We start from the raw sequence: 16,960 nt of genomic DNA on the forward strand, positions 1-16,960 counted from the left end.
TCAGAAAGAGTTGCTGGAGGATCATGGTGTGAATTATTTAGGGCAAATGAATCAGCTTCAGAAACAATTTATTCTGCTAACAGACTTCAGAATTTTAGCAGCTCAGAATTGGAGGAGCAGTCCCCATTAGAGGAAGAAAATCCCTGCACTGGGGATAAATCTTATAAGGACTTTATTTTTAGACTACTTGTACTCTGGGAAGAGCGCCAAACCTAAGTATGAAAATCCTTGTATTTTGTGTTCTTGAATGAAATCATTCTAAGTACTGAAACTCTTGGAAGAGGAATATTAATTAAAATTCAGATGGTACTGGTACATTTTTAGGAAAACACAGTCCAACTATTTTAAACTTGTTTGCCTGAAGTTAATTAAGTCAGTATTTAGGCACCTTTGCAAAAGAGAGAAAGTAATCTTAGCCAGGCTCTTCCCCTTCTCCCAGGAGAATTTTGGCTGTGGGTTTTACTTGAGTCCCAAGAGCTGCAGGTGTCCAGTTGTGTCTGACAGCCTGAATATGCTTATTGAGTGTCCCAGGTTTAATGATGCACTGGTGAAAGTGGCCTCACCTGCTGGCAGACAGGACAGACAGTGAAAGCAAGGTTTTTTGTCATGGGTAGCTGCTCTAACTGGTTCTGCACCCATGGATTTTTTGATTCATTCCTACTCTCCATAGAGTATGTTGTACAAAATGAAATTTTGAGTAGGTCAGGATAGGACTTCACATGATGAGTTCCTGTTGCTTTGCATCATTATCAGAAATAGCTGAGGAGTGAAACAATGAGCTTTTCAGGTCCAGTTATCAGGCCTGAGCTTGTTGTTTTCATATCCAGATGAGTGTAATGGGGATTTTATCTACTTGTGGAAGCAAGAGGGTTTCAGGCAAGGCTGCAAAACAGCTCTGTGTAGCAAGTAGCACAAAATGCAGACAGCTGCATGGGTTGCTGAGCAAGAAATGCCACTTCTGTCACCACTCATAAAAGCAGGAGCATGATCATATGTTGTCCTTGCACTCTGAGGCACTGGTAGCCCTGGGCTGCCAAATGTGAAAGAATGCAGTACTGGTAGGGTATTACAGAGCAAGAGAAACTTATGCTTAAAAATCTGCCTCAAAGTATGAATAAGTGCTAGATGCTGCAGGTCACAGAAGTGCCTAAAATCTCATGTTAGTTGTGGGTGGTTGGTAACTTACAGAATTACTCTTTCATTAGAAGAAGTCTCTTAAGGCTTTTAATAACATTTCTGAAATTATGCTGAGTAGTCTTTCAGTGGCAGCATGTTTGCCATCTCTCTGGTGCTGTGAATAATTGGTGTTTTCCAGCAGTGATGCTGCCATGGCTCACATGGATGAGACCTCTAAGCAGGCAGCCTCAGGCTATACTTCTCCTGTCTTTCTTCGACAGAGCTTTCAGTCCTAAAGCCAAGCTCTACATACTCTTTTAAATGCAGTGTTACTACCTTTTTCCTGTGCTTCAGCCCTGCAAAGCAGTGATCTGTGTGACTCTTCAATGTTCTAGCAGTGCTCAGAGGTCACACTTCAAAACAAACTAATTCAAATTAGATATTGTAGCTGCATCACTCCCTCACCCTGCTTTTTCTCAGTCTCACAAGTCTGGAGAAGTTGAGAATCTGTAGAAAATTCATTTTGCATTTAAGATATTTTGAACCAGTGCTTTAAAACTTTGGGGTAAAAAAATAATGTTAACAGCCATCAGCGAGTAATAAGTACAGAAGATGAACTTTTAAGGATTTTTTAATGCTAGATCACTGGAAAATATTTCTTAAAATACTTCTGAAAAATCAAGAGTAACAGATAAAGTACTTGTGAAGCCTGAAACTATTTCCTTGCTTGTTTTTATCAGTTTATTGTCAATTCTGAGCAGGGGGACTCATGGTGGTGGTGGGTGGTTGTTTTTTTTTTTAATGTTTTAAATGACTGTGTTTTAAAATTCACCCAGTGGAAGTTTTGAGAATGGAGACATGTGCAGGACTGTAGGCAAAGCTTTTGAAACGTGTTCCCTATTACATTGAAATGTTTGGCATGTATCCATCATAGCATATGCTGCCTCCAACATTTCCAGTGTCTCAATGCAGTCTTTCTCATTTGCTCCCTATTCAGAAGCACGCTTGTTTATCCTGATTAATTCAGGTTTTTTTTTTTACTATAGGGCACTTGCATGTTAAAGGAAGTGAAGAAAAAATGTCAAAGTCATTAAAAAACTACATAACAATTAAGGTAATTTCTTTGTTTGAATTGAAGCAATTTTGTAGGTTTGTAATATGTAAATATTAATCACAGCCCTCTTTTGAGAAAGCTTTGGAGTGTGGGCTTGTGCTGCAGTGTTTCTCTAGTACTGATGTATCTGTTTATGTGGATCTGGAGATACCTGTTCAGATTCATGGTTTGCTTATAGCAATGGATCTTGCTGAGCTGAGAGTGTTTGTGCCCAGTACCAGAATCCTGCACTGTACATATGTGGCTGGACTTGACAGTCTCAGGGGTCTTTTCCAACTTGAATGATTCTGTTCTGTAGTGATGGTTCTCATCAGTCTATCCTTAATAATGCTTTGAAAAAGCATGGACACAGAAAAGAATGGATGTTTTTCTTAGTCCTTCTTTAGGTGAAATGGGACATAGTGTCATTGTTTTGTCAGGAAGTTGCTGGGGATCCTGAACCACACTGTTGCAGCAGTCTTTCCCATTGCCCTTTATATGGTGACCTTGCTGAGGCACAGAAGCTTTGCCTTTTGATACCCACGAGCCACATGACTGTGTGATATTTCACTGTGTCCCCAGGTCTTTGGTGTGGCCCAGAGCAGGGTTTCTCTGCCAGCTGTGTGTGCTCCAGCTGTGCTGGGGTGGCTCCCAGGATGGCTGATGCCTACTGCTGGCATAGGGTGATTTCCTTCCTTTAGACAAAGCTTGGGAAACTGCTTTGGCATATGTGTTCCCCTTTGCCCTCTTGGAAAAATTAATTAAAATCCCTTTAAAATGAAGTTCAATATTAGCTGCTTTATTCCTAAGTCTTCTGATGCTGTCTGGGGACAGTTAAGCCCTGTTTTCCTGGAGCTCACAATTTTTACAGAAATCTCATGTCTCAGCAGATGTTGAGGACAGGGTGGAGAAATGACCACAAATTCAGTGCATGGAGTTAAAAGCAGCATATAAAAATGTTCCTCTCCATGTCCCCCATGATGGCACAGCTTGTGTTGAGGAAACAAGTGTTTCTGGCCTGTCTCTCTTTCCTTGTAGGTCCCTGCTTTTCATGTCTGCCCTTACACATGGGTAACAAGTATTAATCTTTCCTGAGAAGTGGTTTTCAATCCAGTGAAACGATTTTTTCCTGTGCAGCTGCCTTACACCTTGAAAGTTAAGCCCTACATGGAAGGTTTTATGCCTGTGCCCAAAGAGGGCAGCTCTGTCCAGGATCTTCCCTTGGTCCAGCCAGTTGCCATCTGCATCCCAGGCTGTCACCTGGGCACAGCAGCCCAGCATTCTCTGCATCCAGCTGCCCTGTTTCCCTCCCCTTGTATCCTACTCCAGTTTTTTATTTCCTTTTTTTCATAGCTAATTTAAAAAATAAATTAATTTAAAATTAATTAATTTAAAAAATTTAATTCTGACCCTGAAAATCAAAGAGATTGTGATAACACAGGGCCAAGCAAGCTGCTTTCAAAGAGTGGTGATTCTTCATCTGTTCTCTGTTTTAAAGGAAATTCAGAATTGTTTTTTCTAGTTTGGATGGTCCTTTACCAAATTTGAATTTATTTCTGTACTGTACTCATATTGTTCTACCTCTGTATATTAGTGTAAAGCTGCTGGGCATATGGGGTACTCATTTATATCCAGTTTATTTTAAAAACCCACAACAAACAAACACCCACCAAAACAATCAGTACCACTGTTTCTTGATTGTGATTGCCTCAATTATTTCTATTTTCACTTGAGAGACAGCACATTGCTGATGCTTTTCCACTGTTCAGGCTGGTTTGGTCTTGTATCAGAAGACTATTTCAAAATGTGAGGTTTAAGCAAATAACACTTTCCATATTTTCTCACTTGTACTGTCTTCTTACTATTTTTGATTTTTGTGGTGCTTCAATGATCCTCACCGGTTTGCAAATTAAAAAAAAAAAAAGCAGAAGTGCAATAGTCAGAGTCAATCTACCACAGTGTCCAGCCTTGCTGAGAGCAAGGTTGGAAGTGATTGAATGTTTTATTAGTGTACCTTCCAAACATTTAAATAGTTCATTATACTGTTAATATATGTTAATTGTACTAGTAATAATACTAGTAGTTTACTGTTTACTGGAGTAAATTATTTGTAAAGCTAGATTAATATTTGAGTGGAGTTTATTAGGCTTCATAATTAACACAGATAACTCTTTTTATAGTGCTGGGATTTATCTTTGTTCACTCTCTGTGTTTCTTCATATTCTAGTCCTGCAGAAAAAGCACACTTATTTTCTTTTTCAAGAAATCTTTTTTTTTTTTTTTTTTTGTAAAGTTTGCAAAACTCAGGAGCTTTCCTCTGTGTAAGATTGTATCCCAATCTTAGTCTGATAATTTCATTTTGGGTTTTCTTTGCAAAGGTGTTTTTAAAGTGTATGTTTGATTGTACTTGCAAAGTAATTTTCACTATCTTATATTGGACATTGTGTGTGTATTTATATCTTGTATATATGTATGCACATCTGTCTTACATGGAATTGAATTTTATTTAGTTTAGGTTTTAAAGCAGTGTTAGAGTTTAAAGATTTTATGCCTGTCTTAAATTGCAAAGATGCATTATTTTTCATGTTAGTTTGAAAAGCCAAGGGGTGGAAGAGCTCCTGAAGAAACTGATATCATACTAAAGCTGTCCTTTTGTGCATGGAGTTTAGGATTTCCTGAAGAGATGTTCGTCAGATCAATTCAGAATGTTTTGTTTGCGTGGCAGATACAGCTCAGGTAAGGAGCAGCCCCTTCCTGCTGAGCTGTGCATGGCTTTCCCCACACCTTTCCCAGTTTTCCCCACGCCTTTCCCAGTTTTCCCCACGCCTTTCCCAGTTTTCCCCACGCCTTTCCCAGTTTTCCCCACGCCTTTCCCAGATTTCCCCACGCCTTTCCCAGTTTTCCCCACGCCTTTCCCAGTTTTCCCCACGCCTTTCCCAGATTTCCCCACGCCTTTCCCAGATTTCCCCACGCCTTTCCCAGTTTTCCCCACGCCTTTCCCAGTTTTCCCCACGCCTTTCCCAGATTTCCCCATGCCTTTCCCAGCCTTTCCCGGCTCTGGAGCGAGCTCCCCGTGCGGGTCCCTGCGGTTCCCAAATGCAGTGGGTGGAAAGGGTTTGGTGGTGCTCTGTGGGGCTGCTCTTTGACTCACATTTAGAAAATTGTCTTTACTGAGCACAGTACATAACCATTCATTTAAATACCTTCTTGAGCTGCAGTTAGTTGTGACTCGTAGTTAATTGCACTTTTAATTAATGAATTCCCTCTGTCTCTGATTTGTGTCTGTTGTAGTTACTTGTATTGCAGTCACGATCAGCTGTTTTTGGAGATGTATCTAGATGGAGCTGTGGCTTATATTCCTGTAGAGGGTATGATGAGAGCTGGCTAATAATTTTTTATCTCCCTGCTGTGTTACCATTTTTGTCCTGTGGAGTTCCTGAGTGTTCAGGCAGTTCTGTGCAGTGCAGCTGGCTTAGACCAGCGCATGATAACCTAATGAACACCTTAGTCTGGCAGATCATCTCTCTGCTGATGGGGAGATTTTGTCAGCTTCCCTGGGTACCCCATAGTGTTTCCAGCAGGTAGATGCTACTTTGAGCTGGAAGAGGTTTTTGTATGTCTGTGTTCCTACCAGGTTATTGGGACCTGCCAAAAGCAGATGGTAGCTCCTTAACCATTGCTGGGTCACCTGGCTTATTGGCTGTCCTGGCATGGCAAGGGAATGGTGGAGCATGGGGCTGCAGCTGCTGTGGTGTTCCAGTGGGCCTTGGATAAAGCACCTGTAGCAGTGTGACTGTGAGAGCTGGCATGGCCAAGGCTCTGGGGCACTGCTCGTGCCTGCCATTGTGCAGTGTGCTGCCAGTCTTTGTAGTCGTGCAGTCATTGGACTGAGAAGTCTTTCTGCTTGTTCATACTGCTAACTGCCTTGCAGGAGCCACCCATGTGATCTTGCTGGTGGATCCTCCCTCTTCTAGGGCAGTTGAAGGCATCAGGAACTGAGTAATTGCAGTATTTCAAAGCATGGGATAGTAAAGAGAGAGGTGGTTATTAACTCCCCTGAAACTGTCACAGAAAGAGAGGGGTGCATCCAATTGAAGATCTGCTGCAGAGCAGCATCCTGTTGAGGCATGCAGTGGATTGGTGGCATGCTTGGCTGTTTTGGGGTGATGCTGCAGGGCAGTGGCAACTTGGCTGATTGTTTCTTTTAGGAGATGAAATACCTTGTGTACACTTAGGTGTCTCCCTGGCTGGGGGCACTTGGGAGTCGTGAGTAAATGTGTGTTTAAAACAAGAGGAAAGACTAACACCTGCTACTACTATCATGTATACATGTTTGTCATGTGAGCAAGTGCTAAGTGTCTGGTAGTTTCTAACCTTGCCTCAGGATAAGGAATGGCACTGGAGCCCTGTAATGGAGAGGTGCCTGCAGGCTTTCTTCACTCCCTGTCAGCTGGCTGCCTTTGAGCCTGTGGTTTTTGCATTACTTCTAGGATAAACACTCCCCTGAGGCAGAAAAAGAGTGCTACCTGTCTGGATGTGGGTGGCTTTGATGAAAGGATATGGTGGTGTCATATCAGAGTATAAGCCAGTTGGCAGGTAAGGGTTGCTCAAAAGTCTGCACTTCCCACCTCCACCTTACAAGGCCATGTGCATTATTAGTTTCCCATAAAGAGCCAGAGTTGGTCTCTGCTGAGCCAGGTATTCACTGTGCTGCCTGTCAGCTTGTGTCCCTGCTGTCAATATTCACTTTGGTCTAAACATAACTTTACTGCACTCCTCATCTTGCTGTCTGCTCATATTTTTATTAGAGGTGAGATCCCAGGCACCTTCTTGTTTCTTAAAAGGTTTTTATAGCCTAGACCCATGGGTAATGGCTCCTACCACTCCTACCTGCCAAAGAAAGCCTTTCATAAAATCCAGGTTTGGGGGTCAGGTGGTACCACAAACATTGGATTGAATCTGTAAAAAAGATCTTTGTAGGCATGTGGATGAGGGCAGCTGCTGACAGCTGGGAATGGCTCATGCTTGATACTGTGTTTTCTTTGGCTTGGAATGGGCCTTTTTTATTGTCTGGGCTACCCCCCTGTCTCTGTGTGTGCTAACAGGCACAAATAGAGACAAATGTGAGTCCCAACTTCCCTAGCCTTGGAGGGGCAAGGGTTGAAAGGGGTGTGTGCAAGGAGGTGCACGTGTTTCATGGGTGTGGAGTCCCTTCCTGTGATGATCATTGTCAGAGGGAGGATAAAGCTGCATGCCTTGCTTGTGGGGAAGAGGAGAAAAGTTAGAGAGAAGAGACTTTTATCATCCATAATGTATTTTTGTATGAGGTTCCTCTGCTTCATTTTCTGCCTCTCTGGTGGTGGGGCAGAGCTGCTCTGGGTGCAGCTGAGCTCTGGGGGCAGTGGGGATTATCAGTGACAAAGGAGGGAAGGAGTGGGGAGCACAATGGTTTATAGGACCAGTGCTGTGCTGTGGGTTTGCAGTGCCTGCAGGCAGTGATTTAGGAGTATGCCCTGAACTAGGGATGAAGAATGAACTAAAGTAGGTTTCATCAGGATAAACTTTTATCAAATATTCCTTGCAGAATTCTTGTAACCAGGTTAATCAGTTGAGTAATGCTAGTGTATATAAATGATCATTCTCACTGTCTCACTGTGTTGTAGAGGTATATACACTGATCTTTTTGAAAACTGAGTAAGACTTGATTTAATGAAGCAGTAATGCAGATTTTTAATTACACACAAGTGAAAAATCTGACAAATACAGCTCCAGACTTACACTTTTGTTACACTGGGGTAAATCCTGTATAAAGTCTGTTTAAACAGTTAGGCTTCCTTGGGATTTAGGCTAATGGAAATGAGATTGGGTCTCACATCTGGCTGCTTTTTCCCTCTTACATCTGTCCTCTTGGTAGAACTGTTTGTTCTAAAGAGTCTGTCTAGGCAGCACTGGGTAATTCTACAAAGCAGTTGGATGCACCATGGGCAGGACCAGAGGTGAGATTTCTGTGGAAGCTATGGGTGATGCTCAGTGCTGATGATACCAGGAGTATGCTGGCAGCTGTAGTTTGGATGTACCTTATTGCTGAGATCAGGAGTGCAGCAGTGAAGCAATGCTGCTCTGGCCATGGATGGCTCTGGTGTGGGGGAAGGAATGGGGGAAGGAATGCACTCAAACTTAGGCCTGTCCTAAGGACACAACTTCCATGGAGGTCAGGTGAGCTCTTTTATGTGGGGTCCAAAAGCTTTTCTACAGAAAATTGCACATTCCTGTACAAATAAAAAAAAAGCCTGTCACTGATAGCAATTCCCAGTAAAAGTGACAGTGAGCTTGTCTGGCACCCCTGCACTTCACAGGGTGCTGGCAAGGCCAGGGGAGCCTGCTGAACTCCTGCCAGCAGGAGTGGACTCTGGAAGCTCCCAAGGTGGAATTGCCTGCCAGGGTAGGGTCTCCCTGAATGCAGTGGGGATGTCTGTGTGCATGGATGCCTTGTTAGTGGTAGGGCTGATGTTACTGTGGCTGCTGGAAGAGAAGCTCTCTAGGGTTCCTGTATGGCACATCTCATTGCAAAGTGGAGCTCAGCTGTGGATGCAAGGAATCATTTACCTTGAGGTTTTATCTTTCTTTTCAGTGGCCATAAGAGGCTTTGATATGTGTGAGTGTGATGAATCCCATCCTAGACACGCCCTTGTGAATTTAAGCAATTTGTATTTTCTCTAAAAATAGCTTTCTCAAAGTGGTGTGGTCAGTTCAGCTTTGATGTTGTGAGGGAATTGTTCAGGAGCTAGACCACAAATTTTGGGTTCATCTAGATTTTAGATGCTGGTGAAGCAGCCCTTTAAGCAGAGTTGCTAGTGAGGGTTAGGCTTCTTTGGACATCTCCAAATACAGATTGTGCCTACCTAAACTAGAATTGGCACAAAATTAGAGATACATGTTGCCATTACTAGAACACTTAGAAGTATATTAAATCCTGCTGCTTTGAATTGATAATTTTGCAGAGAAATTCAAAAATGGAAAAAAATTCAAGTTAAAGAGTGATTGCTTCAGTAAACTTCCAGATTCAACTTTTTGAATCAGTTTGATAAGTGTTCCAGTAGGTTATACTTTGTCATATGTAGTGATTGTCTTTTATATTGATTTAATCCTCCTGGTGTGCATGAAGAATGGAGCTTTTAATTAAATGTGCAATTAATTGTAAGAAGTTTGCTATGCAAATAGTAACAAACTTCTCCTTTGTCTCCAAATACTGTTCCTATGTATGACAGACAACATTCTCTCCATCGTAATGCCTTGATTCCTTTTTTCTTAGCAGTAGAATTTAGTGAGGAGAGCATGGAAGATGCAAAGAACCTTCTTCAGGCAATCTCCTCATTTATTAGAGATGCAAATGCTTATATAAAAGGACAGCTGATGTGTGACCCTGTTAGAGAAGACATATTGTGGGAAAGGTAAGTGCACTTCCTGTATCTTAAAAGATTGTGATTATGTGAGCAGTAGTTGGCTGACAGACTCCTGTTTAAGAAGCAGGACAAGAAGGACTAAGCAGCAGTCCTCCCTCCCAGCCCAAAAACAAAGGCAGGTTTTTAAAAAATTCTCTTTCTAGCCAGCTGTTTTTGCTCTTAGTCTGCTATCCTCAATTCACTGTGGTTTTGAGATCTGTGTTACTTTTCTGGTGTGCCTGTCCTCACACAGTCTTTGCCCCTCGTGGGTGATGGAGGAGGCAAAGCTGTGGCGGTTGTGAGGCTCCCCAGTTGTAAGCAGAGCTGGGCTGTGGTGACTGGAGAAGAAAGAGGATGAATGGAGAGTGACACACCTTGGGCACCTGGATTTGTAATCAGGCTGGCTGGCACTGTGGTGTACTGCAGAGGGGCTACTAAGAGATTGGCCATGGGCAGGGATGTCACAGGGCAGGAAGCAATTCCAATTGTTGTGACCTTGACAATGCTGAGGAGAATCCTTGGGAGTCCATTATGAAAACCAGATTATCTTCAGGACTGAGATGTGCTGTGTGCAAAGCTGAGAGCAGATCACAGAGTCAGGGTAGGAGGGCACTGAGTGCCCTGAAGCAAGGTTAGTGCAGGCAGCCCTGGGCTGCACAGTCAGAGGGGAGACAGCCTGTGCTGTGGAGGTGAGAGGCAGCTTCTTGTGGCTCAGGCACCTCGCTGTTGGGGAAGCTTGTGCCTGCACTGACTGAGGGTTGCAAGGGGCATCGGAGCACATTACAGGAAAGTGGAGTTGCATTAATTAGCTGTGGTATTTGGCAAAAGCAAATCCTTCGGCAGGAGGCTGCAGGAGATCTGTTGGTGCAAGATAAAGCTGAGAGGTGTGAGGAACTTGAAATGGATAATCAGTAGGGGATGTGTGGGAGGGCACAACTTGTGTATTCCTAGGTGTAAAAACAACCAAAATGAAACAAAGCTCATAATTAGAGAAGTGTTAGATACTCAGTGGAGAGGGGTAAGGTTGCAGGGAAAAGTGTTAGGAAGAATGAATTAGAGCAGCAGTCATCCAGTATCTGAGGGGAGGTAGGCATTCCAGGCAAAAAAGTACAAAAACAGGTAAAATAAGGCCCAGGAGAGCCCCAGAGATGCTAGGACAGCTTGAGGTTCCCCTGTTCCTTGCACTGTTTTGGGAAATGGCATCCTTGGGGCAGTGCTGTCAAGCTCTGGTTCACCTGGCTGTGTGTGGGAGCACTCTGCCAGCAGCTGTTTGTGGCTCCCCATTTATCCCTGCTGCTCTCTCATCTCCCTCTCCAAGTGGCTGCAGCTGCTGGTTCTGTGCTGATCAGTGCTGGTTGCCCACTGGCTTTTGGCACTGTTACACAAATGGTCCCACTGGACCCTTCCATCTGGGCCATGGTGAGTGCAATCCCTTGGGACTGGGGTTGGGCTCTCCTGGGAAATGAGGAGGCAGTGCTTGGTTCTGAGTTGGATCCTGCCAGCAGGATTCCTGGACAGCCCCAGGACAGCTTCCTTGCCAGGCACTGGAGAGCTGCCTGTGATGTGTCTTTGGAAGAGAAGCATGCTGTTAGCATGATTAATGGACTGCTGGAAAAAAAAAAAACAGAACTCAGTAAGATCTTTGATATGCTTAATATCAGTCTCATTTTCCATCTGTTTTTAAATGATTTAAGGCAAACTTTGCTCTGTTGTTGTTGGCCCCTCTGATTAGCCATGTATATTTATTGAATGGCTGTAACATTAGGATTTTGACATGCATCAAATTTTTCCCTTCACAACAGAAAGATGTATTCTCCCTGATGAGTGCAGCACTGCCCATCACAGGACAGCTGGGAAGGAGATGGCAGTGTCCTTTCAGTGACTCCCTCTGGCTGAATGGCTGATGAATACTGCTGGCATCTTGTTTGTCTTATCTTAAATGTTACCTTTTCTTCTTGAAGGCTAGCCAACACAAAAGTAACCGTGAAGGCTGCGTTTGCAGATGACTTTGACACCTCCAGGGCTGTTGCAGCAATTATGGACCTCATTCACCATGGCAACAGACAGCTTAAGGCTGTTACTAAGGTAACCCATTAGGATACAGAGATCAGAAAATGACAGCTGTCCACTCTCCTACTGCCTAATGCAGACAGATTAGTTTATTGTTCACATAAGAAACCAGCAGAAACAAAGCTCCATAAATTTTTGACCTTAATGGAGCCCATTTGTCCTGACCCTATCACAGGAATTGTGCATGGCTATTGTTTTGTGCTCTGTTGTGTCCAGAGGATGTTTCTTTCCTGCTACCCTGTATTGCTTATACCTAAGGCTTTTGGAAGTCCTGAGGCTGTTGTGACCTGCTGCTAATTTTAGTGCTGATTCTCTGTTCTTACACTGCTTCTTTGCTTAATACCCATGCACAGAAATTAAGCTAAACTGGGAAGGGTGTGGGGTGGTTGCTGCAGGAGCTTTGGCCAGCAGCCCCAGGTGCACTGGACAGTCTTGGTGGTGAGTTCAGTGCTGGGGACTGAGTGGCTTCTGCTGTCTTCTGTAACTGGCATCAGCACGAGTCTGTCTTCAGATGGCTTTTGGCAAGTTAAGACCCTGTTAAGATCTCTCATACTGACTCAAAGAATCTGGTAAGGACAAGATCTGAGCAATAAACACAGTCTGAAGCACTTCTGGGTTCTCCATTTACCCACAGCTCCCTTTATCACTCAAGGCGAGCACCTCAGCCTTGTTGCTGTGCTCCTTGAGTACTGGTGTCATCATGTTCACCATGTTTGTGCAGTGAAAGAAATGTTATGTACGTGATAATAACTGGTTTTAAGAGAGAATTAACCTGTTGGTTTAGAAATCTTGCCTCACTCTGGTCTGGTTTTGGCATTGGCTTTCAATTTTGTCTTTAGCCTTATCTTTACAAATAAGCAAATCTTTACAGATTAGCCTTAGCCTTATCATTACAAATGATCTTTACAATCTGAGTGAATCCCTGACCTGAAACACTCTGCAGCAGGGATCTGTAATGGCATTGCCACTCCTAGATACAACTACCCCCATTTTGTCAGTCACTGCTTCTTCCCCCCGAACTCCTCCTGTCAGTTGTTTTGTTGAGAATGGGATGGGATATTTGTGGGGCAGCTGACTTGGATTTCTGGTTGAGGTGGTGGAGCTTTTCTGGGTACATCCCAGCTGTCTGGAAGTGTTCCCTCTTCATTACATGTGTAGTAAAGTAAAATTCCTTAAGAACTGTGAGTAAATCCACATAACTACTTATTCCTCTCTTTAGCCTTCCTGCTAAGCATTTCCCACCTTAGATGGCACACTCCTGCTCCTTTCTCCCAGTGGCCTGCTCCAGCTCCTCCCAGTTCAGACCTTCCTATACATTTTAGACTATAGCTTATCTCAGGCCTTAGTGAAGATGTCAGATAAAATCCAGTACCAGCTGCTGATTAGCTTGTGCATGTCATCACTCTTATTTTTTAGACAGGGGTTAGTCTCTTAAATGGCTCCTCAGTCTGTCATTTAATCCTTATTGTATTGCTGCTGCTGATTGCTGCTGCTACCAGGGCATGACAAAATGCCATACACTATCTCAAAGGGGCCTCCACATGGATCAAATCAATAAGATACTCAAAGAATTTGGTTTTAATCTTTTATATTATAGGTGTCCATGAATGTGGGATTTTGTTCTTTTTATTTTGTTTCCATACACACAGCCCTTTCATGCCCAGAAGTGCTATTTTTAGTTCTAATTTACTGCACACGTGTAATGTGTGGCAGCTTCTCACATCTCTTCTTGCTGCACAGGCTGGTGATCAGCTCTTCCCTTCCCTTGCTTACTTAAATCCCTTCCCTTTGTGCTGTGAGGTGCTTTTGTATCTCTGTAAGATTGCTTGTCTGGGCAGGTGTTCCTGATAGAGGTAGATCTTTATAATTAGTAGTAGTTTTCCCTTGTGGACTAAGCTGCAGAGAGATGCTGGGCTCTGTAATATGTATTGACTGGACAATCTCTTTTGAGTGTTTTCTTAACAGGATGCTGGATCTCCTAGAAGCTCTGTTGTGTATGGAAGCATTATTTCCTATATTGAAGGCTTTTTCAGTGCCCTTGGGATGTCCTTTGAGGAAAGACAGGTAATGAAATATCTCTTCTATGTGTTCGAGGATATGGTAGCAGCCCCAGTGTTTCATAGAGTGCTTTCTGAAAGCATGGGATGTAACAAAGTTATTTATGGTTTTAGTAAACCTTTCTGCACTGCTTGCACTTTCTCCTCTGGTGTTTTAGGAGAGTGTACGAGCAGGTGGAACAAAATGGGGGCTTTTTAGTTCTTGGAGGTGTTCCCATGTGACTTCTGCACCAGTTTTGCTGTGGAAATGAAAGACTGAGGAATGAAACAAGAAAAAGTTAGCATTGGAGGCAGTTACATCGTCCTGTTATGTCTGGCTTTCCTCAGCTTTTTCTCTTCTTCCTGATGGTTGCATCCAGGGTGGCTTTGATAGCTGTGTGAATGTTTGCAGTTGTGAGGGGTCCCACTCCTCTGCAGAAAGCCAGGGGAAGGGGCTGCTCTGCCTTGAGCCATGGGGAGGATGTGGGGAGGGGAGGACAATGAGCTTACATAACTAGTTCTTGGAAAGATAGGAATGGGGAGAGGAAAAAAAAAAGGAGAGAACAGCTCAAAGCAAACTACTGAATGGGAAGAAGAGTCATCAATATGGGGGTGATATCCCAATGTATGGAAGCATTTAAAATGACACAAGGTGTTGGAGAATAGCAGGGTGTTCTTTGCTCCTCTCCTGCTCAAATATGCAGCTGAATGCAAAGCAGTGGAAAACTTTCTGTAGAGAAACTGTTCTGCAAAACAGAACAGTTATTTTGGGGAGGGGGACAAGAGAGTAAGAAAATGTAACATTATTCATCCTTTGAAAATCAGGCAGTATAGTGGTAAATGTTTTTATTTAGTTTGCCTCCATGGATTTTCTCACAAAATTTCTTTCAAAACAGTGTCTGGATGTGATTTGGCTGTGTGTTACTCCTCACAGCCCATAGTTTGCATGTTAATTTTTAGTGGCATACTGAACATTTACATTTTTTTGTTAGCTGGATGGCAAAGTCATTCCTCCAGATTCTGGGCTGTCTGTATTCAGGCATCTGCTGCACCTATATTTTTGCTGAAACAAGTATCTGAATGCTTTTCTTTGTTTTAGGCTGTGCTAGTCCCTTTCTCTGTGTGGCAGGAGGATCAGCAGAAGATGCTGGTCTGAGATAAGCAGGAAGAAAGGAGCAGCTCATCAGACTCCTCTCTGTTCCTCTGCTCTTTCACCTTGCAGTAAAGGAATCTGTCAAAATCTTCATCAGAAAGGTCCATGGGCTACCACAGTTTAGTAAATAAAATGGTGTAGGAGTTGCTCCCTGACTCTGAGACCAGCCAGAACAGCTCAGCATCCAGCCTTTCATGCCTCTTAGCCAGGTAGCCCCAGGCATGCAGCTTGCCAGGAGCAGTCCCTGACCACAGTGGGTGCTGCCACGTGTGGGAGAGGGCTGCCTGGCCTGGACACTGCTGTGCTGACAGTGCAGAGGATACAGGCAGCAGTGTTTGGGCCCCCTTGTTTGGATGTTTGCATGTAGCCTGTGGGTCTGTCTTGCTCCTGAGCTGGGATTCATCTCAGCTAATCAGCCTAATGTAGCTGCCTGTGCTTCTGAAGTATCAGTGGGGATGCTAAGGAATGGCTCATCTCAGTCTAGTGGCTGTATTAATAAGAGAGCCTGTCTCTCTCTCTGCATTGGCAAGAGAAGATCTTATCCACAGGGAGGTAAGATGGATCCATGTGGAAAGGTGATGAGTGAAAACCATTGTGCCTGCTTTAGAGCTGGGAAGCTTTTGCTCTCCCAAAGAGTGCAGTGTTGAGTGTATTGCAGGTGCAGCTGGGGCCAGTCTGTGGAGTAAGAAAGGGCCAGAAATTTGAGATCAGCCCTGAGAGGCTGTTTTATGTGGCAGACTGGTTCATCTCCTAAAGCTGCTCTTCCTTTTGAAGGCTCTAACTCCAGTAGGTGCCTGGTTTGACCTCTTTCAGTGGTGTTTCTAGAGGCATGTTTCTTGCTCCCAAAGCCATTGTGGCTTTCCCTTTTGTATTTAACTATTTATCCTGCCACAGGTTACTGTGGAGTGTTTCTGACACTTAGATTTATTACCTTTTTCAATCTCTTAAACTTCTTTAGTATGGTTACATGTTTTGAAAGCTTGAGGAATTCACTGCATTTCACACTCTTATCTTCAATAGCTTCCCCCTCACTTCCTCCTCCTGCTCCTCTTTTTTGTCTGTGACCTCTGAAGCTCTGCTCCCTTTCATTTCCATCCTGCTGTTTGGTGACTAAACCCAGACCCTTCTGACTTTAATTACTCAGCAGCCCTTCTGCTCCCAGATGATGTTGCTGCCAGGAGCTTTGCCCGTGGCCTTGGTGTGCTTTGTGCTCCCACTCTCGTGTCCCAGTGATAAAACACCGCGGTGAGGTTCTCTTGTTTCTTGGAGGTTTTTCCTTTTCCTCCCCTTGGGAGTTTGCCTCTAATGAGAAACAGAGATGGTGTCTCTGCCAAGAGCAAGACCAGGAGCCTGGCTGTGCCAGTGCTGAGGAGTGGCCTTCCTCTTCAGCTGACTGCCAAGCTCCCATCCTGGCAGCTGTTGGAGCAGGACTGAGTCTGTTCCTTTGCTGAGCATTGACCAGTGAGACTCCTGCCAAGCCAGAGGAGGCCAGGGAAGCTTGGAAGTGGCTGAGGGGAGGAAGGGGCTTGGCTGCAGCCAGGAAATATCCATGCCCTGGGTGCAGTAGCTGCTGCTTCTCTCAGGTTTTTTTGAGTGGCTGAAACTTTGGGTAATGTGGATCAGATGAAAGTTCTGTGGATTTGGGAAGGGTTTCTAAAGATGAAGGGAGAAAGGATAGGATGGACTGGTGACTTAAGGGCAAAATACTTACTTTTCCTGGTTTGTGTTTCCTGAAGGAGGTCTGGAGCTCAGACAAAGTAAGGGGCTGATGTATTCTCTTTCTTTGGACTTCTAGAGCCAAGGAGCTGTCTGAGCTGGTGGCTAGGCTTCCCTTGCTGTGTTGGATTCCTGTTGCCAGGCCTTTCTTTACATTAACTTGTCAGATCCCTTTTTAAGTTACGTACGTTTCTGGCGTATCCGGGGTTTCCTGTGGAGATGAGTTATGCTGTGTGTTGTGTTCATGTGAGAGCACTCTGCTCCAAGGTAAATGCTTTCTTGTGCAGGAATATGCTGAATTACTCCCAAGTGTGACTCCACTGTAACTTTTTGT

General features: G+C 44.0%; 1 protein-coding gene across 1 annotated transcript in view; it reads left to right on the forward strand.

Annotated features, from left to right (window-relative positions):
- The window catches only part of CARS2 (cysteinyl-tRNA synthetase 2, mitochondrial), a 35,216-nt gene that overhangs the window by 14,942 nt on the left and 3,314 nt on the right, over nt 1-16,960 (forward strand). Inside the window, exons 9-13 of the mRNA XM_066545322.1 lie at nt 2,163-2,230; nt 4,879-4,945; nt 9,522-9,660; nt 11,613-11,736; nt 13,687-13,785. Of these exons, the coding sequence (XP_066401419.1) occupies nt 2,163-2,230; nt 4,879-4,945; nt 9,522-9,660; nt 11,613-11,736; nt 13,687-13,785 (497 nt within the window). The remainder of the gene's footprint in view (nt 1-2,162; nt 2,231-4,878; nt 4,946-9,521; nt 9,661-11,612; nt 11,737-13,686; nt 13,786-16,960) is intronic.

This window comes from Molothrus aeneus, chromosome 2 (assembly GCF_037042795.1).
Source record: "Molothrus aeneus isolate 106 chromosome 2, BPBGC_Maene_1.0, whole genome shotgun sequence".
NCBI classification, from domain to species: Eukaryota; Metazoa; Chordata; class Aves; order Passeriformes; family Icteridae; genus Molothrus; species Molothrus aeneus.